This window comes from Botrytis deweyae (assembly GCF_014898535.1).
Source record: "Botrytis deweyae strain B1 chromosome Unknown BDEW_003, whole genome shotgun sequence".
Taxonomy (NCBI): domain Eukaryota; kingdom Fungi; phylum Ascomycota; class Leotiomycetes; order Helotiales; family Sclerotiniaceae; genus Botrytis; species Botrytis deweyae.
The window spans coordinates 1,615,059-1,637,434 of NW_024066210.1; the positions used below are offsets into that span (position 1 = coordinate 1,615,059).

Genomic DNA, 22,376 nt, shown 5'->3' on the forward strand with positions numbered 1-22,376 from the left:
TTTCACAAGCAAGCCGAAGCTCGTAGTCTATTTATATTATTCAATAATCACCTCTCAAAGCTTCTTAGTTACATTTTCGCAAGTCAATAAAATTGTGAACCGTTTTCCAACAATGACGGGACTCGCGATATTGTAGCCAAATTCCCTTTTGCTCAATTGATGGATGCTATAGACTGAGTCAGTTCACCATCAACGGCTTCCAAACTCTATTCACTTTTGAGACCATTGTAAATAATCTTCATAGCTCGACAAATGCTGCTATAGCTCACTCAGAACGAGATATTATTGGCGCCAGTGTCAAAGATTCTTGACATCTTACTTTTGTTGGTACGGCCGTCAATGGTTTGCTCCTTCCCTTTTCAGTTATATAATGCCTTCCAATTATTACCACCACATCAATTCAATCAGACTTCTCAAAAGTCGAACCACTATATGAATCATCTCCATCTCCAGTGAATCCCAACATCCAAAATGGATCAATGGCTCCGACCCGTCTTCGCAAGGACTCGAACACCAGTTCAATCCGCCCCAAGCAATCATTCTGACGAACCTCACGAAACCGAAGACACCATGAAATCCATCCGTCCTAGTTCACGCGTTTCCTCCTATATTGGGTTTCGCTCATCAACTTCGAATCTTCATGCACCTGCAGGTGATACGTTTACCTTTCAACATGTCAATATTCCCGAAAATGTATATCATAAACCATCTGGAAGTCAGATGGCTGAAACACTTAAAGTGATAATGATGACGAGGAACTTAATGGAGCCGATACCGGTGGAGTACAACACGTGTATTCTACATGTTTTGGAGTCGTATAATGATCTACAGGAGATGTTGGCTGTTAAGGAGGGGGAGATTGAGGATATTAAGGGAAGGCATACAAAGGACATTAGGGAGTTTGATGGTATGGCTGAACAGTAAGTTATATCTGAATGTAGACGAACATCTTTTGTACGAGTTGCTAATTATGCGTGTAATTCAAGGTGGAAGGCGAAAGAAAAAGATTATCAAAAAGAAATAAAGAATCTTGAAGTTCTTCTCTCCAAGACCGAGGGAGGAATGGAAAATGTTACGATGGCGCGCTCAAAAAGTGTTGTTCATGGGACTAGAAGAGCGGCGGATCTGTTCGAAGACGGTATGGAGAAAATAAAGCAAAATTTCGCGCGATATAGTTCTGGGAGAGGTTGGTTGCTCATCATCTCCTTTTTGGCTTTACATCATCTAACTTCCTTAGATTCTTCTACTACCACAACTGACTGGGATATTGATCACGTACAACAAATTACTTCATCGCGTCCACTAGAAACTCCTACAAATGCGAGTGAGCTCTCTCATGAGGAAGGAGATATACACCGCGAAGGAACGGTCAAATCTCGACGCAAAGAAAGTTCTTCAGTCCAAGATACCGAAAGTTTTTACTCAGCTGTGGACAACCAATCCACCCGCTTGACATCTGTACAACTAAATGAACTAGAAAGACAACATGCTACCGAAGAACTCGGTGTAATATTCGACTCATCATCGGAATCAGATGATACCAGTTCCCGCTCGGTTCTTACTGAAGGTCAAGCTCCCACTCCCAATCGCACGCCCAAAATCCCCGGTCTTCGCAATAGTAGTAAAGAGAAACCTCTACCCGATATTCCGACCAAGCATCAAGAAATAGATCCTTTCTTTTCAGGTGAAACAGGCAATGCAAGGCCATGGGTAGAACCACAAGACGACGGAGAAGTATCTTCCGTTGAATCCAGAAAGGGATTTTCGTTCAGAACAGGCGATGATACACCGTCTGTGCTGCACAAACCCTCGAAAGATATTCTGCGGAAAAGCAACACGGTCTCGGCGCCGGGGAGTCGTCTGAGTTATGTTATGAATAATGAAGATGAGTTTGTGACATTACCTAGGCATCCCATCGCGGATGCAAATTCGCAAGTTAAAGCAAACCCGAAAGCAAGAAATACAGGAACGAAGCCGATTTTGAGTACATCCCCGGGAAAAGAAACGTATGCTACGGGTTTGAGACAGCAGTTGGGAATAGGTAGGGCAGTGGGAAAAAGTATTGAGAGAGGTGACTCGAGTAGTAGTATTGTGACAGCTGTGAGGGATAATTCGGGCAGAAGTGAGAAGGGGAGACCGGTGAGGGGAGATGGAGGTGGAAAGGGGAATGCAAGTGGTGGGAAACAGAAGCAGAGTCAGGGCACTGCGGTTATGGCTGTAAGTAATTTTCTTCTTGGAGGTTAGAGTGTTGACTCTTAGATGATAGGATGGATTTACCTCCGTTCCTCTTTTATCTAAGGTACTTGATTGGACAAGCAACAAGAGAGAAGAACGGGAGAGCGGATGAGCGGGAATGTTTAAATGCTAACAATAATCTGTGAATAGGCCGTGAGAGCGATAGCAGCGAGTAACAAATCGGCCACTGCTAACGATAGGATCCAAGCTCATGCGAATGAATCTGATAGGAAGGAGATTGACAGGAGAGAAGGGGTGCCTTTTAGCCCTGAAAGAAGTCCCACGGGATCGCAAGTCGGCGGTGGTAGAGAGTGAGTGGGGGATTGGGATGGATTGGGTTGGGGCTTGCGGAGATTGAGGGGGGTCGATAGATGGAAGTATGGGTATGGATGAGAGGGGTTAGATGAGAGGGGGTTAGATGATGTTGACATTGTTGACGTTGTTGATAGATGGGAAATGACGCGCGTATATGTATAGTAAGCAAGGGTACTTACTTACTTGCTAATACTACTAGCTAGGTATTAAGTTGTAGAGGTGTTCATGTATCTGAAGGAGTAGGTAGGTAGATAGCTGGTACTTATACTTGTACTTATACCTAGGTAGATAGGTATCCCCTAGACTGCCAACAGAGGACACCTCGCTCTATTGACCAATCAGAACATCAGAAATTTGAGAATTCTCATTATCGAAATCTAAGGTTTTTATAATAATTATCAACTGTTTATAATAATATCTTTTAAAATCATTTCATAATTATTTTTAATAAAAAAAACATAGATATATATTTGATATATTTATTATTATTTTCTTAATAAATTTCAAATTTCAAATTTAATATAAAGGCTTTTTATTATAATATCATTTATTGAATTATTGATGGTTGAGCTCGTACACGGACCAATTAAGGTGTCCTAAGCCGGCAGTCTAGGGGATAAATAATATTATTTATAAATAACATATAATGTAATACAATATAATCTAATCTAATCTAATGTAATAATACATATCTACCTACCTACCTACTAATCACCTACTAATCACCTACTAATCACCTACTAATCACCTACTAATCACCTACTAATCACCTACTAATCACCTACTAATCACCTACTAATCACCTACTAATCACCTACTAATCACCTACTAATCACCTACTAATCACCTACTAATCACCTACTAATCACCTACTAATCACCTACTAATCACCTACTAACCACCTACCTACCTACCTACCTACTTATCACCTACCTACTCATCACCTACCTACCTAATCACCCGCTCCTCACTCACTCATATAAACAAACAACCCCAGAAACAAACAAACCCTAAAACTAAATCGTGATAGATCTGCTCTCCTCCTGTACTTACTTAGCTTGGATACCCGACATACATACCCGTCCATAAGCGAACTCCCTACATAATCATAACCATCCATCTACTGGTATCGTAGCGCCCAAGACGCTTCCAGACAGACGCTTCAGGGATTTCTCATTTATTCTCTTTTTTCGTGTTACCTCGTTGTCTATTGGACGAGTTTGAATTTCGTAGATGGTAATTTAAGTACCACACAACCAACACATACTTCATACTACATACCACATACACAATCTCAATGAAGAATAAAAAGTAAAAATCAACAATCAATTTATAATGGTATCATTGGATTCTATCATACATAGGTACATATTGAATGAGCATTAGCATGCATGGATAGCATAGCATTGTAGCATCGTAGTACAAAACACACTGCACGCATTGCACGCATCGCACGCTTAAAAAGACTAAAACCGCACCCCACCCACGACAATACGTACTCTCTTCTTCCGAGCCGAACGATTTAGTAACGCGTGCTTCTTTCTCGAGTTCATTGCCTCCCACCATACCGTCCATCCTGCACCCCAGTGACTTTTTGTGTATCCATTCCCTTGCTTGAAGGTTTTCTGTTTATGTTGTTTGTTTGTTTATCTGTTCGTTGATGAATCTCCTTTTTTTAATCCTGGTGCTTGGGGGATTTTCCCACACACCCAGACCCTATTGTCAAGTAGGGTTCCTCTCACTACTCCATCAAGTTGAATTCTTTCAACTTTCTGCTATCCCCATTCAATTCTTCTCAAACCCATTTGATAGCTTGCTTTCGCCTCTGGTCATCTCCCTTTCAACACCCTTCAACGCATCGAGTCCTGCCTTTTCCGCGGCTACGAAACTTGCTTTTCTGCCTGCCTTCTTTCCACTTGCTGTTGTTCTTCTGATGTAAGATTTAATGAAGAATCTTACGAATAGGAAGGTCAATGGGGTAAGATAGATAACATTAAGCCAGATAGCGAAAGTTTGACCACTGGTATCGATACAAGGGATTGTACGAGTTTCGGTGACGTATGTTGGAATTTTAGAGTGCGATTTAGGGATAGAAACAATTGGTGCTTGAGCGACATCTGAGACGGCTGGAGCGTTGACATTCTCGGCGAGACCTTCTTCGCCGACTGCGCGGTAAAGAAGTTTCTTGATCAGGTCGGCGACTCCGCTTGAGGTTGCGATTGCAGCGGCGGAGGTAGCGACAACGGATGCCGAGGAAGTAACTGAGGAGATGGTAGCTGGGATGGAGGGAACTTGGACGGTGACTGTGTAGGAGATGAAGGAGTGGATGGTGGCATATGTAGCTCCAACGAGGAATTGAATGATTTGCATGGTTGTGAGACTGCGCTTAAGAGCTTGTGGGATGGGTACGGAGAATGCTGTAAGAGTATAGTAGGTATACTGGAAAGCCAAATGTTAGTCTCAATTACAAGATTTTGGAATGATCAAGAACTTACCATTAATGCGTGAATTCCAGAGTTAACAAACACGAACATCCAAATTGGTGGTGACATGAATCGAATTCCAGCCCACATGCACATCATAGCTCCCGCATGATGGTAGGTTTGTAGAGTAGAACTTCTCTTTCCCTTTGCCAAAATAATAACAGTGTCAAGAACCTCATAAAACTTGCTAAGATAGAAAAACCATCCATAGAAAGCAAGTCCCTCATTCCATAATCTTCCCAAATCGGTAGAGTCTGGAGTTCCGGCACTTGTCAATTTGAATTCGGTTGGCAATGCCGCGTTCCATTTTGACATGCTTGCATTGTAAGACATAGCATTGTCCAAACCAGTAACACCATGGACTTTGCATAAACTATCGACGGTACCGGCGAGACCAGCTGGGCCCATTGGGTTTTGAATTGACCTTCTCAAAGCTCCAAACATGCCAACAAAAGTCCATCCAGAGTATACAGCCAAGAAAATGTTGTGTGCCACGACGAAAACGAAGAATGCCTTGGTTTTACTGATTGGCCAAGCTTTGTTTCCAGCGCGTCTGTTGTATTGATTGACCAGTGTAACCGTTATAGCATATACCGCAGCAATTGTGATTGGAACTCGCACATCGAGGGCGGCATTGTACCAGGAGGGGTCGATTTCGAATGGAGGGGCAGAAAGAGTCGAACCTGGTATTGGAGGAGGTAAAGTTTGAGGGTCGCCTTTTGGAGGAAAAGTGAATAGAGAGGGTTCAGGGTGAGAGAAATGGACAGTTGCGGAAGCCATTTTGGGTAAAATTGTATAGGTATCTTTCTTTCGAAAGGTTCGAGATGCAAGTTAGGAGTGAAGCCTTGCCTTGCGACGGAAGGGATGAAACCAAAGAATTTCAAAGAAATTTGATATCGATATCAAAACGAATATCAAATGAGGAAAGGGCCAAAATTGGAGAGAAGGAAAAAGTTAACTGGATCTCTCAAATTGGAAGAAAGTTAGATGTGAATTTTGAAGAGATCAAAACTCAATATCGTATGAGGATGAGGATGAGGGAGAGGAAGAGGAAGAGGAAGAGGAAGAGGAAGAGAGAAAGTAATGAAACTCTTCAACTCGTCTTGTTGATATACTAGATAGGTAATGTAATGTATAATAAAATTCCTGACCTTCCTTTGGCATGCAATAAGAAAGATCTCAAAGGGAAGAAATAGAAGAACCGTACGTAGATGTAGTAGTACTGTACCCTCCCTCTTCCTTCTAAATCCGGGCCTCGGTTTATTTTTCTTGAATGCCGTCCTTTGTAAGAAATTAAATTGAAATGATTGAGTGAAGTTCTCGTAATATTGAAGGTTTTACCAGGTAAATTCATCCATTTTCTCTTGGTTTCCCTCTTCATTTGATAGATCATAGTTTGATAGCCTCGCTTCAGCTAAAAAAAAATCCCAACAAATTTTGGACGAACAAAACCTTCCAATTCACCACACAAGGAAGGAGCCACAAAGGAAGGAAGCTGCAATCATCGGAAAGAAAAGATACTAGGATTAGCTGATTAGTTGATTGGTTGAGTGGAGAGTGGGTTATGAGGTCTTTTTCAGCCTTATTTGGTGCATCCTCCCATACATACGAGGGCGTGTTTTTGATGAATGCCGGGTCCATGCGCAGGGATATTTCCTTATCAAAATAAGCACAAACTCATCTATTTTGAAATTCAATAACAATTGAAATAAATATAGTATTTAAAAAAAAATTTAAATTTAAATAATTTTTTATATCAAGATTTATATGTAAGTTTAGTAAAGTAAAGTTATTAATATTTATAAAGTTATATTCATTATAAAAATCACACATAATAAATATTAATGAGTTCGGTTATTTTGCCTGGCATTTATCAAAAACACGCCCTCGTACAAAGTACATATATGATACAGTACATGAATGTTCAGTGCGCACATTGGATTTGATTGCGCATCGCATCTACCGCCTTTTGCTCCGTATACCGACACATTCTGCACTGTGGCATTGGTTAATGCGGTTAAACCGTTGACACCATACGCGATACATGATACATGATACACGATACGGTACCGGTCCACGATACAAGATACACGACTCACAAGTTTCCATCAAGATGCATCTTCACTGGTCAATCTTGCAGCGAGCCTTGTGAATGCAGGCTGGCAGGGTAGCTTTGAAGCAAGCCAACAGGTACACACACCAAATGTCAATTGAATGACTAAGCTTTATCCTCCTCTCCCCAGTCCCAGATGAAAAAACCCACCTGATGAATTCTTCGGAATAGTGGCGAAAAGATGTTTTTATCCAATTTTTTGGTTTTTTGTGTGTGTTTTTGCCTCTCGCATCTCTCTTTTGCCTTCTGTCCGCTACTCCGCAGATATCAAAATGGGAGGAAAAGCGGGGCCAAATTCATCAGTTTGCTCTCAACAAAATGCACGAAAGTCGGATTTGCCCACATTGAGCTTGCTAGTCCGAAATAAAATTTGGAGTTTGAAAAATTAAAGGTCTGAAGGACAAAGTACAATGATACATCCGAGGCTAGTTTTGGGGATGTGCTGATTTCATGTGACAATCACCCAGTTTGGGGTTTTCGTAATATGCTGTTACTATTGCGGTTGCTACTGTCGTTGTTACTATTACTGTTGCTGTTACTACGATGTCATCCAATTTAACATTAGTTGTTAAACACATGGCTTGACATTAGAAAATTCGGAAGATGCAGTTTTTTTATGGTCATGACGGACTAGCTAGTGTAACATTTGTGCGGTACACAAGGACTGATGTTATTGGCTTGGCCACTGGTTGCCCCTCATTCTAACAAATCGTTAATTCTGGGGTATGCATTGAAGCCGCTCAAACGCCTCAAGCTCGCGTTCTCCGTTCACGTGTTTTGGTGTAACCCTGTCACTTGAGGATCAAAGAAAGACCAAGCAGGAGCTGAAATTCAAGTGAGCATGAGCATGAGCATGATATTTATAGAGTCTTAACTATGCATGTGTATATTAGGATCTAAGATGTCGCTTCACAAAGTTGTCTATTATGATTCATTTAATAGTTGTTACTCTCAATTCATTCATAACAAGTGAGGACTGTCAGTCAATCACTACTGATTTAGATGTTCGACTATCTATAGCAGTCGAAACTTCAAGGATCTATATCATCTGAAAGACTCGTTCCTTTGAAAAAGTCACATCGCCTAAAAAGATATTATTCTTCGAGGCATTCACTCGCTTGATCCATTGAGTTCATCTGAGATGTTAAATCATTTAGAGTATATGTTTAATCATAACTACTAGGTACAGGTCGTCCCTTCCAGTATCGGGTTCTTGAACTCGTCTTCTCGTATAAGGTGGAAAATTAGGTTAAGGAAAGGCCGTGGTTCAATCTAACGAATTCTGGTCTGGTATATATCATTTGTTACAAGGGTTTTTAGTACACTTCTGAGTTGCTAAAGCTGCGCGATTATCATTATTTTCAGATACCTATGTCCATAAGGGATCTAAATAATATACCAGCCAGACCCCCCAGATGACCACTTCACTTTGATGCCTAAAATCTGGCTGTCCCAGATTCCTGAATTTCCACGATCCATTCCATGTATAAACTCATTTCTCAGATTAACTTTGCTTGATTGCCTCCATCACTAGACTGCTTGAAAACGAAAATCACAAAATCAGGCCTCGCTTTGCTGACTCACACGCCATAGAATTCCAGTGCTCCAAAATATACGAATAAACCTTGGGCAACTGTTGGTCTCCCGTTTTACCTTTCCTCACTTTCACCATCAATTAGCTTTTTGAATCTCTCCGAGAGATCTATCTTTGTGCTGCTCCAGCGCGAGTTTAGCTAGTAGCTAATTCCAGAGCGAGGACAGATTTCCAGCGCGCTTTTCCTTGGCTTAGTGAAGAGCTAGAGATCTTCTCGGACCAGATTTTCGGCTTCGATGTCACCATTTGGAGACATGGCGGGACTTGTGAATCGGTTGTTTTCGGTTGTCTTCAGCATATAGTCATCTTGACCAAGTCGCTCTAGTGGCCCGCGTGCTACTAAGGTGGAACAAACTCGGTTGTCACTCGACCAAGTTCTTGAAGCGTCTTCTGGGAAGGACAATTTTGGTACACTTTGTCGTATCGTGGGACCGTGGACAGAAGCTGACTGGGGTAGTGTCTGACTTCTTGGAGCACGAGGTAAAGAGAAAGGGAAACCAGGGAATGCTGTGGTATGTATGGTGTTTCTAGGTGGGGATGGAGGAAACTTATCAGCTGATTCAGTATGTGGTTCGAGTCCTGGACGAAGGAGGAAGAGAGGAAAAATATGAGTTGGTTTGACGGCTTCGGATCCATTCTGATTGCCAGTGCTGGAGCGCGACAAGTGCCTAGCATTTGTATCCCGGAATTTTTGTTCGTACCAAGCGGCATCTTTTCCACAGACGGCAGCCTTTGCTGTAACCTCGATCTTATCGTAACGAGGAAATTGCTCAGCTATATCTCGTAGGAAGCCAAGCATTGGTTTTCCGTCAACCAAGAGTATTTGGCCCGCCGCATTCATCGCCGGTAACCCAACGGAAACTCGCGTGGAGAGTAATTTTCCGTGCGAGTCGTAGTCAGCGGGAGCCTTGAGATGGCGCATCATCTTAGAGGATATGTACTCGGTACTCATTACAGCGCACGCAAGGTCCCCATAGAACCGACGGGTCGGGAGTTTGTTATCTCGTGGAGACGGAACACTTGGGTTAAAGAGAATAGGCCTAGTGTGCCAATCTCGAACTTTACCATGTGTGGTAGTATTCTGTTCTATCCAAGTCGCTAAGGGGGTTTCTCGTTGCAGTCTTCGAGCCGCACACAAGTCTTGTGACTTAACCCGCGTGTTTTGGCGACTGCCTGTCTTTTTCCGGGGTGCAGTATTAGAAGGAAGACGTTGGTTGATCGTTGGCCGAGGAGATTCCGCAGTGATGGCTGGGGTGTTGCAAATTATTTCCTCGTCGGTATCGAGCGCTCTCTTTTTGCGGGCCGGGGCCGGGCCACTCTGAAGACTATTAATTACTGTCTCGCTTCCCGGGTCGCTTCCCGAGTTGTTTTCAGAAGCTTCTCTCGGTCCCTCTCTCTTTCTCTCCCCTGCCAGAAGCTGTACTGCCATATCTAACACATTACCTACGAAGCCATGCACCTCTTTTTCGGTATAAGTGCGAGGGTCTGAGGAAGTCCTGGGCATGGCTACCTTTGTAGCTGATGTGTCGGGAGCAGCTTGTACCCGAGGAACTTTCTTCTGGGATGATTGGTTCATGTTGTGTTGGTAAGGCCCGCTTCTGTCTGAGTTGTAGTTGTAGGTGGTGGAGATCAGGGTTGGCCGATCTAAACGAGAAGAACAATGCGGTTTCCCCGAGTGAGTACGAGTAGCGGGAAACGAAACTCGGACGATGCGGAACTTGGGGATAATATGATAATATTGCATAAAGATTTGGAAATTTGCGATGGCAAAATTGAAACTGAGGTTGTATATATAGGTACCTATGTGTGCAAAGGCGCTAAGACTATTTTGGCGTAGTTTCTTGTTATGGGAAGTGAATGATGGATACGTACCTACTGACCAGTGAGATTTCGAGTGAATAGAGAGTTCGAGTGAATAGAGATTTGAAGTTGATAGAAATTTCAAGTAAATAGATAGGCAGGTACTCAAAGTACCTACCTAGGTAAATAGAGATTTCAAAATTGAGAATATTGAGGATAGAAGATTTTTCTTGTTGTGAATCATATATTGGTATTCTCCATCAAGATTCGTGTCTTTTAGGAATATGATATGCATTTGGTATCAACAATTTCACCATTCTTTACACCCGTGTACTTTTCCGCCGCAAGCCCACCCTCATATGTCCTTTCCCACCTCTATTATCTCGAAGAGCATATGGAACAAAGTGCAGCCTTTGAATATCAACCTTGGCGAAATGGTCCTCGTTGCGGGCTAAACATGGTCCTGAATATTCTGGAACTTGAAGCAGTGTAGCACCGTCGCGGACCGTCAATTTCTTATATGGTTCAGCGGAGTCAACGTCGGTTTCTGATATCTCACAGTCGGTATCGAGAACGAGATTCTAAATGTGGGTTAGTATGGGATTGGTAGAGAGAGATAGAGAGAGGGAGAGGTTTCTTGCCTTGAAGTGATCTTCCACCCATGGGTTATCGAAATCTTCCACGCAGTAGATTATAGGACCACGAGCTAGCGCTACGATATTTTGGTTCGTGTATGGATGTGGTGATATAAATCGCGGTTTCAGAGTGATGTTTAGTTGAAAAGACGGGTTTGTTTTTAGATAATCCGGGGAGAGAGTTAAGTATCCTTTTGTTATTTTTGAGGCATGCTGTTTACATTCGGGAGATATCTGAATTGATTAGCTCGCTTCTTTGTAGGATGGAAAGTCTCTTACTGTCCATTCTTCCGCCCAACCGGGTATTCTTAATCTGATTGTTGTTGATGTTGTTTCAGGGCTCTGGAGCTTAAATCGGATGTTTCCGTCCCATGGCCAATCGGTCGTTTGTTCGAGCTGCGCCGTGTGCTCACCTACTGGAATACTCAATACTGCGGAAGCATATGTGTGGACGTTTACTTCTACGGTATTATTTTTTTCGTCACTGGATGAAGACCCTGATTCACTATCAGCTTGATGATCTTCCCGAAACAATCAAATTTGCTTACAGAGATATCCTCCAATATATCCCAGAAGTCTGGCAACATTAGGTGGACAACAAGCGCACGTAAACCACTCCGCTCGTCGGGATAAATCTGTATCGCTCGATGCAAGTTGGTTCACATATGTGAATTTGCTTCCATCTTCCGACATGCCAGTGGAGACGGCGTTGTAGAAACATAACTCCATGATATCCGCATACTTGGCATCCAAATCAAGCTAGTGACATTAGCATGTATGCGCGACTCTTCGTTGATTTCCCTACCTGCAAAAGTCTTTCGGCGAGCATCATGACGCCTATAGATGCGCAAGTCTCGGAATAACATCCTCCCTCGTCGGTACCTGAAGGTAGAAAATAATCGATTCCGAATCCTTCCCATTGCTTTATGGCTCCTATGCCTCCCGTCAGGTACATTTTCTTTTGTACCATGTTATTCCATAGTCGTTCCACTGCAGTTCTTTTTGTTGCGGTGTCTTCTGATTTGTCAATTCGTACGAGATCAGAGACGGCGGTCAATAGGTACATTGCTCGGACGGCATGGCCTTCAATGGTTTCTTGCTCGACTATTGGTTTGTGTGCTTGTTGATACCTAGTTAAATGGTTAATGTCCTTTTACCCGACTAAAGACTCGATACCTACCAATAACTTCGTTTTTCAGGAAAATATTTTGGCATTTCATCTGGTCGATCCCCTCTTATTTTCGCCTCTACATCATAATAATGCCGACCATCTTGCCCTTTTGGATTTCCCCTCTCGTCGATGAAATATCTTGCTAAATTCAGATGCTTTGGATCTCTCGTCTTTTCATACAATCGCAAAAGAGCAAGTTCAATCTCGGGGTGTCCAGGATATCCGTGCTTTTGTTCTGGATTTGATCCAAATGTTCTGGATAATAAATCTATATATTTCAGAATTGGTTCTAGCAAGAGATCATTCCCATAATATTGATTATGTGCAAGCGCTGCCTCAATCAAATGACCAGCATTATATCTGTGTATCTTCATTAGCCGCAATCGATATACTTCAAGGGCATTCTCACAATTCATGTAGATCCCTTAGATTCGTGAATCTCTTTCCAGGCTCCACCACGGTGAAATGAATATTCAAATATCCATCATCCTGCTGAGCAGATCTAATCATATCCACCAATTCTTTGACCGCACTGTCAATCTCCTGATTTTTCTTATACTGTAAGAAATAACAGGCTCCCTCTATCCATTTCGCAACATCTGAATCCCAGAATAAATGGTTGGGCACTGGCCACACATCCGGTTCATCGTTGTATGATGCATGCCATTTTAATTTAAATGCATCGTATCTTCCTGTCGTCTTCAAGACTTTCAGCTGGTATAATAGTGTGGTTGAATACACGACTTCTCGTCTGCGACTAATGAATCCTGGGGTGGTGAAGGTGGTTTGGAGATATGAATTTTGAGGATATGCCATGGCGGATTTGGTTATTACTCTCGTGCTTGTATTTCACAAGCCTGATATCTTATATACGATAAGAGAGTATTATAATTTATATGTATAATTTCATCCCATTCGTTTAAGACATACTTGCACCAAGGTCATTCCGCATACGATAGTCGCCATCTGGAGTGGGTCTGAGTACTCCCGCCCACCGGAGCCACCCCATGTTTACCCCACGATCTCCCACCGGAACCTCACCCTAGACGTTCTCCCCAGCTTTGAATACTCGTTCCATGAGACGAAAACCAACACATATCGTATGCGGGGTTCTTCAAATATGCTAGCTAGAACTACCACGTTATACTATCCCAATGCACACACACATATATAGACCAAGAACATGCACCATAGATATCCTACCTCGCATCTCCATCTATCCATCTCCGTTTCTCCAAGTGAACAAATATGGGGTTTCTTCAAACTTTCCTTCCGGCGAATGATCGCTATGCTGCGTTGTTACTCTATGGAATGGTCTTCTCGACTTGTTTCAATGGATATGATGCGGGCATTATGACTGTGATTTTGGCAGATCCGCAGTTCACGAAGTATTATGCGGTTAATGCGACGAAACAGGGGGTTATTGCTACGATTCCTTGGGCGACGACTGGTATGCTTTGATAGCCTTGATAGACTTGAGATATATACATGGATGAGCATGCTGATGTAAGAAATATAGGATTTGCTCAATTGTGTATCGGAGGTCCATTGGCAAGTTTGGTGGGTAGATTATGGGCCTTGAGAATTTCCATCGCCGTTATGATTATTGGAGTGTGAGCACCTCTCACCCCATCTCTTCATCTCAAACAAAACTAATAGCTACAGCATCATCCAAGTCGTCCCCAACACCTACGGCGTCCTCATTCTCGGCCGTCTAGTAACCGGTCTTGGTTTTGGCTGCGTCTACATAGCAACCAATCTCTACGTCGCCGAATGTGCGCCCCGCAGTCTACGCGGTTCCTTCGTTGGAACCGTCTCTCAATTCGGTTACCAACTCGGAACCTTCATCGCCTTCTGGTCCGGCTACGGAATGTCATTCCACACCTCCCCCTTCAACATCGCCTGGCGAGTCTCAAACGTCATCCAAGTCCCCATCGGCTTCATGTTCATCATTCTCTCCTTCTGGTATCCCGAATCTCCCCGTTGGCTATTAGAAAAATATCCCGACACACCCGAACGCTCCTTATCTACGCTCGCTAGACTTCGTTCTGGCACTGTCACAGATGATCATGTGCGTCTCGAATTCCACGAATTAGTATCCTCGCACGAATACCGTAAGAATTTCAAAACAGGATACATAGGACTCCTCTCCTCGGCCGGTATGCGCAAACGTCTCGCCTACGGTGTGTACGCCATGGCTCTGCAGCAATTCGGTGGGATAGCTGCCCTGACCATGTACGCAGCTATAATCTACAAATCGTTAGGCTGGGACCAGGGGCATCAAGCACTTGCTATAAATGGGATCCAAGCTGCGTTGCAATTGGTTATTGTACTCGTGAATACATTCACCGTGGATAGGTTTGGAAGGAAAAGTTTGTTGATTGCGGGATTCGCTATTCAAAGTATGGCGCTTTTGATCCTCAGCAGTTTGACAACTGCGTATCCGGATAATTCGAATAGGAGTGCGGCGATCGCTGAGGTGGCTATGTTGTTTATTGTGGGGTTGACGTAGTGAGTGATTTCTACTTCTTCTCTCAAAGATCTTGAAATTTGGAGGATTTTGCTAAATGATATCTAGCTGTTGGTCCAATGGTCCCGTAACACCAGCCATTGCATCCGAGATTTTCCCCCAAGAAGTTCGTGATAAGGGATTTGGTCTTTCGCTTCTGGGACAAACGGTTTGTTTATTAGCTCTAACACAACCGTGGCCAAGATTCAACGACGAAGTTGGCGGGAAGAGTTATTGGTTACTCTTCAGTTTGAATGTTGTTGCTCTGGTATGTATCCTCTTTCTTTCGTTCTTTCGTTCTTTCACATTTTCCCCACCTCTATCATCTTTCCTACAGAGTTTGAGAGAATATAACTAACGGAAAGTAGATCTCCGTAATTCTTATTCTCCCCGAAACTAAAGGCATGTCACTAGAGCGCATGGATGCTATTTTTGGCGAAGTAGATGCCGTAACAGCTGGCGAAACCGAGACGAGCGCTGAGAAAATCGAGGCAAGAACTTATGCTAGTGGTGTCGCCATTAGTGGAGATGAAAAGGCCGAGAATAGAGAACATGTTGAGCGATCGGATTCGCATTAATTGATCTTAGCCATTAAGTCTGAGACAAAATTTACTGGTGCGAGAGAATGGGAATCGTGTCACCATTCTGGAATATGGAGAGGATGTTTAAAATTGTACTCCTGGGTCACATATTTCGGATGGAATATATACAAATATAACAATAATGAACGAAATGAGATATTTCTGCTCTTGACAATTACAGTAGAAAAGGGACGTGTTTTTTACCCTCACTGAACCGAACTAACTTACCGATAGTAGTCATATTTCTACATCTCGAAAATCTTATGTTACAAGTTCTGAAAGTGTGATGTGAAACCGAGTTTTTCCATCTGGATACTTTGACGCCATATGCATACAAGCAAACAAAAACCAAACAATCCGAACCATTCATATCGTAGAAAGATCTCAATTCTAATTCTACTTACCCAGGTAAGTAATTGATACACCACTTTTCCCCCGCATGGACTCATACGGTACTGTACATACATCGACGGAAGTAATTTGTGGGTTAGCGAGGCGGTTCCGTGTGGGTTAACCTGTACATGTAATGTAATCTTACCATTCATCCGGACTTTTCTTTTCGGGAGGAACTATTTTCCGAATCATTTGTAACTTTCGTGTGTAAGAATGAGAGGTTGATAGTGACTTGATGATGACGACATGTGAGTGTAAAATATATTATTATATACCTACCTATTCTATGTGAAAACGCAACGTAGATATATATGTATATACCTGAGCGGGAAAATAAGATACAGCAAACGCACCAACTAGCATTCAAAAACAGATAAGGTTACTGCAGGCTTGCACGAAAAAACAAAAGATATTGGGACTTTGAAGTATACGGATTTAGCAACGTCTTCTCTTGTTTCTTCGCTAAAAATCGAGTATACACTACACGATAAAGTCGATATAATGAAAATACTATTGTAAAATATCACCCAGAAACAACTTTGCGTTCTCGAAGTTGGCAGTCGAACATCATATATTCCACTATCAGAATAAATTCGCCCAATGCATGCACTTACGAGTTGACAGCTGAATAGTTAATAGTATGAAGATGAAAAGATAAAGGGAAGTATATATCTCTTGAGTAAATGAGTAATTGGAAGAGTAGTTACTTTCTGTGCCTTAATATTACATATTACCCAATATCCTTTCTCTTCTCTCTTCTCTCTTCTTCAATAAACTTTTCCAATACATTCATTTTCCTCTTTCTCTACAACACCATTTCCCATAAAACAAACAAAACAAAACAAATCCTCCACTCAAGCTCTCAAAATTAAAAAGGGGAAGGCGGAAGAGGGCTTACAATCGCACAAACAAGAATCCCTATCTTCTCGAGAAAAGCCACGTAGCTAATACTATAATTTATTACATCATACCATCCAGCATCTATTATATCATGATTCTTTCTTTCCTTCTTTCCTTCTTTCCAAATTCCCAGACGAGACGAAATGCGTAAGGTTGATGTTGATGAATAGGTGGGAAGGGGTTTCTTACCTTTTCATTTTACATTTCACATTTCACATTTCACATCACTCATATTAACCACTTCACTTCATCTTACCGAAACCCAACTACGATATCCTCATCTGTATTTAAAACTCCCTTCCCCATCCCCATCTCCATCCCCACCAAAACTTCCATTCACCTCCCCTCCTCTCATTCCTCCAACCTCTACATACCCACATACCCAGATATCCATCCCCCTACAACCCTCTCCACCCCCCACAACCCTCCCCCTCCATCCAATCCAACCCTCTCATTCCTCCAACTTCTAGTTTCCATTTACAATCTCCTCAAGTCTCCTTCATCTTTCTATCTCTCCAGCTATCCAGCTCTCTCTTCTCCCACCCCTTTCCCGATTTATTTATACACTTTTCTTAATATACATACATACACACAATCAAATCAAATCATTCCGTTTATCCCATCCATCCCATCAACTTCCTCTCTCTTCACCTACCCCCTTCCAAGATTCTTCTAATACACAATCACCGCAACCCCCTAGAAATTAAAAATTAAAAATCGAAACCACAATCAAAAACATACAATCAAAAATATAATATTCCCCCTCCCTCCCCAAAATCTATAAGATATACTAGGTATCATAGCTATATACACTCCCTACACTCAATCTTCCTCGACATGGGATATCTCACATGCGTTCGCAGAAAGACGTAATCCACAATCCCAGAACTAGCACCTTCATGATGTTTATTCCCCAAATCTTCATCTACCGGCAGGCCACTCATTCTCAAGCCCATACCATTCTATTTCCACCCCCTTCTCCCCAAAAATTTAATGCCACATTATAAAGATCGAATCACCTATAAACCCAATTCCCTACCCATAACCCCACCAGAATTCCACCCACTCTCCATCTCAAATCCGTGCTCATACCTCTCACAATTGTATTCCTCCACCATCTCACTCCCGTTACATTCCCATTCGCATCTTCACCCCAGTTCCCAGATCTAAAACTCTTACTCGGCGTCCCCTCTCCATCTTCAATCATCGGCAACAAGTCCGGTTTCAAAGTTGCTCCCAAGCCACCTAACTCATGACTCGTATGATATTTTTGCCCTTGAACCTGCCCACCACTCGCACTTCCTCCACTCCAACCTCCATCAACAATCCATCCGGTAATCCTCTCCGTAGCTCCCTCTACCCTCCAAGCAACCCACGCAAAAACAACCGTAAGTAACGCAGCCTCCGTCCACCTATCCCAAACCCCCAATCTCAGAATCCCCTTTAGATCCGCTGCCATCCAAATATGACTTTGCAAAACAAAAGTCTCCAACGAACATCTTCCTAACCATGCAAAAACCGTCGAATGACAACTCCTCAGAATGCTATGAGAATTCCTTAGGGTGATGAATGCAAGAATTGGAATCGCGGAGATGTAAGGATGCCACCAGAGATAATCTTCTCTATCTGGGGATCGTTGAGTTAAGAGGCGGAAGCCAGGGAGGAGAATAATTGAAGCTGTTATAGCGATAGTTTTGAAGAGTGACGGATGACGGACCACCGGGCGAAGAAGGACATCGATCTTAGATGTGCAACTTACAGAGGCGGTTTTGATACGCATGAGACGTAGATAGAGAATCGCTGTTATCATACCGATATACACAATGAACATATCCATTCCAGCACGATATCTCCATTCTTGCATACTCCATGAAATAGCAAATGTATACTTCAGTATGAAAGCCAAAACTTCCAGAACCCCAGGGATTTTAATGAAAGCCGTTGTAAGACTAGCTGAAATAAAAATCTTCCCCAATAAGAATCCGGTGCTGGAATTCTTTTCTTGCTTTACCTTCAAAGTAAAGTAGACTACCAAGAACCAGAAACTAACAAGTGGAACAAAGTAATGAGCCATATAATCAGTACGCATCATGTATGCCAGAGCACAAGTAAGCATATTCAGTCGAATCAGAACACTGGCCACTCTTCTGAAAGAATAATCTTCTCTCCTGAGGAAATACATCGTATGTCCATATCCTGTCATGAAAAGATAACCAGCCACAAGATTTCGCATGATTTCAAATAGCCATAGAGTTTTCGATCCATGAGTATAGTGATAAATAAGAATTAAGAATTGCATCCATCCTTTCCACTCGTCAGTTTGATCTCTCGAAAGAAATCCATTATCGAGAGCATGAGCTCCAACTTCATGATTACCCTTGGAAGGAGTCGAAGGATTGTTCAATCTAACGGAAAGAAGACCAGCGATAAGTACAGCAGAAGATGCAACAAGAAACTCTCTCTTATGAAATTGCTTATGCTCTTTCTCAAATAATTGAGTTCGATCAGCGTAGTAGCAATAGCAAATTGCCAAAGCAAAAGTCATAAGAGCACCAAGAACTTCTGGTTGAGGCAATAGACGTCCAATTCTTAAGAAATGCTTACGGCGCAGTAAAAAGACGCTAGGAAGTAGTATCATTCCAACCAAAACAAAAAGCCATTGAATCAAATTAGGCTGTCGGTAGTTATTACAACAAGTTCGGTCGTAAGGATAGCCTCGTCCAACGGAGTCTGCATTACAACGAAGATTAAGCAAAACATCAGCTTTTCGATGGGCCACATTATCAACCACATGCAACCCACTCTCCTCGTATTCTCCTTGGCCAGCCCAAGTCATGAGTGAAAAACTCCAAACAATATCAGCTTCCGAATGTGCGGAAACCTGTTGTAAATAATCGTTCATTTGATCGATCTTTTCCGGTGTAATAGTCTCCTCTCGAGAGGGCGAAAGAGCCTGATACCAAGGCACCTGTACCGGCGCCAAGAGTAAGAAATTCGGAGATTTCCTCTTCGAAGGAAACGATTGTGATGCGGCAGCTCGTAAGGCATGCTCTCCTCCATCATGATCCATAAAAGGAATAACATGTTCAATCGAATCTCTGAAGTCCTTGAAGAAATTCTCCTGTCCATGTCTCGCATACCACAACCCCGGAGCCCCCAACAATATCAACCCAGCACTCTCATCCGCTTTTGAATCTTGCGCCGGATTAGCATTAAAGCTCTTCAATTCTCGGTCCAATCCCGTAGAATTGAGATATGGATCCCAAATAAACTGGACCGTAACGCCCGAAGAACTAAACTCCAAATCCATATGTTTGTCTGCCAAATCCAAATCCAAATGCTCTGTGATTTGTTCCTCCGCTCTCCTTTGGTCCATCTTCTTTGCGACTGCCCAGAAAATCTGCCGTGTGGTGGAATCTCCAATAAAGACCAATCTGCGTTCCTTGAAACATTCTTGTATGTCTATCCGCTTGTATTCATACATTACACACCCCGGAGGCTGCCAATTCTGAAAAGGATTTTTCGAGCTCCATCTCGGACCTGGATCTAGCCATTGGCCTTTGTTGAGTAGGGCACCACATTTGTATGGATCGGAGATATCTGCGAGTTGACAGTTAGCCGTGAGCGTCTCCGAGTAAGGGGTTGTGGGGAGAGGAGAGTTGGGATTTAACCTACCTATCCAGCAGTATCTATAGATAACACAAACAATGATAACTGAAATCAGAGCCTGAAAAGTCTTCTCAACCACCGCCGCAATACGGGTTGGCGCAGAAGGAATCGTCACTCTCAGACGAGACATTCTGCACAATGATTCAACCCTCCTTTCAAAGCACTATCGCATCTATTAAAATCCGAATGTTGGTCGTCCTGCCCTTCCAGTCCAACACGGTATGTATCGCAAACAGAGCAAATCAAGAAAAAAAGAAGCCGAATGCAGATTTGAAAACAACCAACAAATAAGACAGGCTATCAATCAATCGAGTGACAAAGAAAGCAATCCACTCTCATAAAGTCATTCAGCATACAAATCGTTCTTAACCTCAAGTATAAGTTACCTTTTCTTTTCCCTGAAATTTGCACCGACAATATGGCGATAGCATCAAGAAAGAAGACTCAACCTCCACACCAATTAAGAAAGAAGGAGAAAGGAATAAGAAGAACATAACTTCCAGATCCAGCAACATGACCTAGTTAATTTTGTTCGTCAAAGAGAGGGTAGGTACATCCCATCCAATTTTGAGGCCGAGTCTTGGCTTCTCTCCATTCAATCCGCCATTGCTCGAATCACAATCGTCGTGCCTCCATCCTTGTACTTGATGGAAACAGGCATTGTTAAACATTGATGAGAGGTGACCCAATGCGTATTTTGGCATTCTCGCATTCTCCCCGCAAAAACCCAAGTACGGACTTCGTAAAGTAACACCACAATTCCATCCTTCACTCCAATTATGATGCCGATGGTCTCTCCAGCCAATGATCCTGTCGCTTCACGTCTTGCCAATACGGATATAAGGCACATCACCAATGTGCCAAGCAAACCTCACAGCCATCACCACATGTCAGCCTCCTGCAAAAAGTTCTTGGTATTAAGGAATATGAATCTATTTTATGTGAAGCCTCTCTGTCACCAACCAGGTATCCTTTTTTATTCAGCCCATCTAATCCTCATATTCTCTAATACTGCGATGCCTACATACACGCCCGTCTCACCCCGTATTCTCTCTCTCTCTCACTCTCTCTCTCTCACACACACACACACACACAACCGTCAGTCCCTCAAACATTATTCAACCAGCCAGCCAGTCTCTTATATCATGACATGCGCACACCTTCCCAATCCAATCCAATCCACCCCCCTCCCCCTCCCCCCCATCCCACCTATTCCGCATTCCAACCTTCCAACCCTCCACTCTCTAAAGCCTATCGTACAGCCGAAAAGATCCAACCTACTGTTACCTACCTACCTAGTACCGTACCAACCAACCACATCCCACCCCAAAACAAGCACCACCATCCGCCTCCCGAATGCGAAATTTCCAAAAAAAAAAAAAAAAAAAAAAAAAAAAGAAAAGCCTTAGAAAAGTGGGATCCATCATCCATCATCCATCATCCATCCCATCATCCAAAAAGCAAAGCATCCATGCCCACCAGCCTTAGCTTATCTTAGCGCCGAACCTTCCCTTCCTTCGTCGGAGAAGCTTTATCAGATACACTTACCTACCAAGCCTACCTAGTAAAGTCTTACCTAAGCGGAAAATATCGGAGCTTAGTTTGTCCGAGCCAACTCTAACGATCGAAGAAAAAAATAAAATTCTTTCCGTTTCATTTCTTTCGCGTTTTGGTTTGAGCAAGAGAAGATAGGCAAAACAACCTTAAGTGATTGCTTGGAAATCCGCACTCACTTGTTCAAGATGGGGTCCCTGTCTACCTACCTACCTACCTACCTATCTACCTACCTACCTACCTACCTACCTACTAGCTAGGTATACCACGAACTGCATCCCAAAAGCCGTTCAAGCCCCCCTCCCTTTGTCTTCTTTCTTGCCAGTCTGTGATTCTACTTCACAGCGCTTATACATGCATCCTCCCTCCAGCAATATCATTGCGAAAGATGTAGGTAGGTAGGCATGCAAGAAGCTCTAGCAAC

At 42.8% G+C, this 22,376-nt stretch overlaps 6 protein-coding genes across 6 annotated transcripts; 2 read left to right on the forward strand and 4 right to left on the reverse strand.

The window, feature by feature from the left end:
- Nucleotides 1-471: 471 nt before the first annotated feature.
- Nucleotides 472-2,550, forward strand: EAE98_001863 (uncharacterized protein; the record flags this gene model as incomplete). The annotated part of the gene is made up of 4 exons (XM_038949482.1): nt 472-920; nt 987-1,186; nt 1,238-2,217; nt 2,386-2,550. The coding sequence occupies 4 exons, from the start codon at nt 472-474 to the stop codon at nt 2,548-2,550; spliced, it is 1,794 nt and encodes a 597-aa protein (XP_038814467.1).
- Nucleotides 2,551-4,335: 1,785 nt separating this feature from the next.
- On the reverse strand, nt 4,336-5,813 carry EAE98_001864 (uncharacterized protein; the record flags this gene model as incomplete). Its single annotated transcript, XM_038949483.1, has 2 exons — nt 4,336-4,989; nt 5,046-5,813. 2 exons carry the CDS (start codon nt 5,811-5,813, stop codon nt 4,336-4,338), a joined length of 1,422 nt encoding a protein of 473 aa, XP_038814468.1.
- Nucleotides 5,814-8,942: 3,129 nt separating this feature from the next.
- EAE98_001865 (uncharacterized protein) lies at nt 8,943-10,316 on the reverse strand (the record flags this gene model as incomplete). Its single annotated transcript, XM_038949484.1, has 1 exon — nt 8,943-10,316. The coding sequence occupies one exon, from the start codon at nt 10,314-10,316 to the stop codon at nt 8,943-8,945; it is 1,374 nt and encodes a 457-aa protein (XP_038814469.1).
- A 544-nt stretch (nt 10,317-10,860) lies between these two features.
- EAE98_001866 (uncharacterized protein) lies at nt 10,861-13,162 on the reverse strand (the record flags this gene model as incomplete). Its single annotated transcript, XM_038949485.1, has 7 exons — nt 10,861-11,121; nt 11,182-11,409; nt 11,455-11,672; nt 11,724-11,934; nt 11,981-12,305; nt 12,356-12,706; nt 12,756-13,162. 7 exons carry the CDS (start codon nt 13,160-13,162, stop codon nt 10,861-10,863), a joined length of 2,001 nt encoding a protein of 666 aa, XP_038814470.1.
- Nucleotides 13,163-13,594: 432 nt separating this feature from the next.
- On the forward strand, nt 13,595-15,433 carry EAE98_001867 (uncharacterized protein; the record flags this gene model as incomplete). The annotated part of the gene is made up of 5 exons (XM_038949486.1): nt 13,595-13,796; nt 13,866-13,959; nt 14,012-14,857; nt 14,925-15,123; nt 15,224-15,433. 5 exons carry the CDS (start codon nt 13,595-13,597, stop codon nt 15,431-15,433), a joined length of 1,551 nt encoding a protein of 516 aa, XP_038814471.1.
- A 2,067-nt stretch (nt 15,434-17,500) lies between these two features.
- On the reverse strand, nt 17,501-20,833 carry EAE98_001868 (uncharacterized protein). The gene is made up of 2 exons (XM_038949487.1): nt 20,405-20,833; nt 17,501-20,329 (listed from the first exon to the last, which is right to left on the reverse strand). Exons 1-2 carry the CDS (start codon nt 20,526-20,528, stop codon nt 17,745-17,747), a joined length of 2,709 nt encoding a protein of 902 aa, XP_038814472.1. The 5' UTR covers nt 20,529-20,833; the 3' UTR covers nt 17,501-17,744.
- Nucleotides 20,834-22,376: the final 1,543 nt, after the last annotated feature.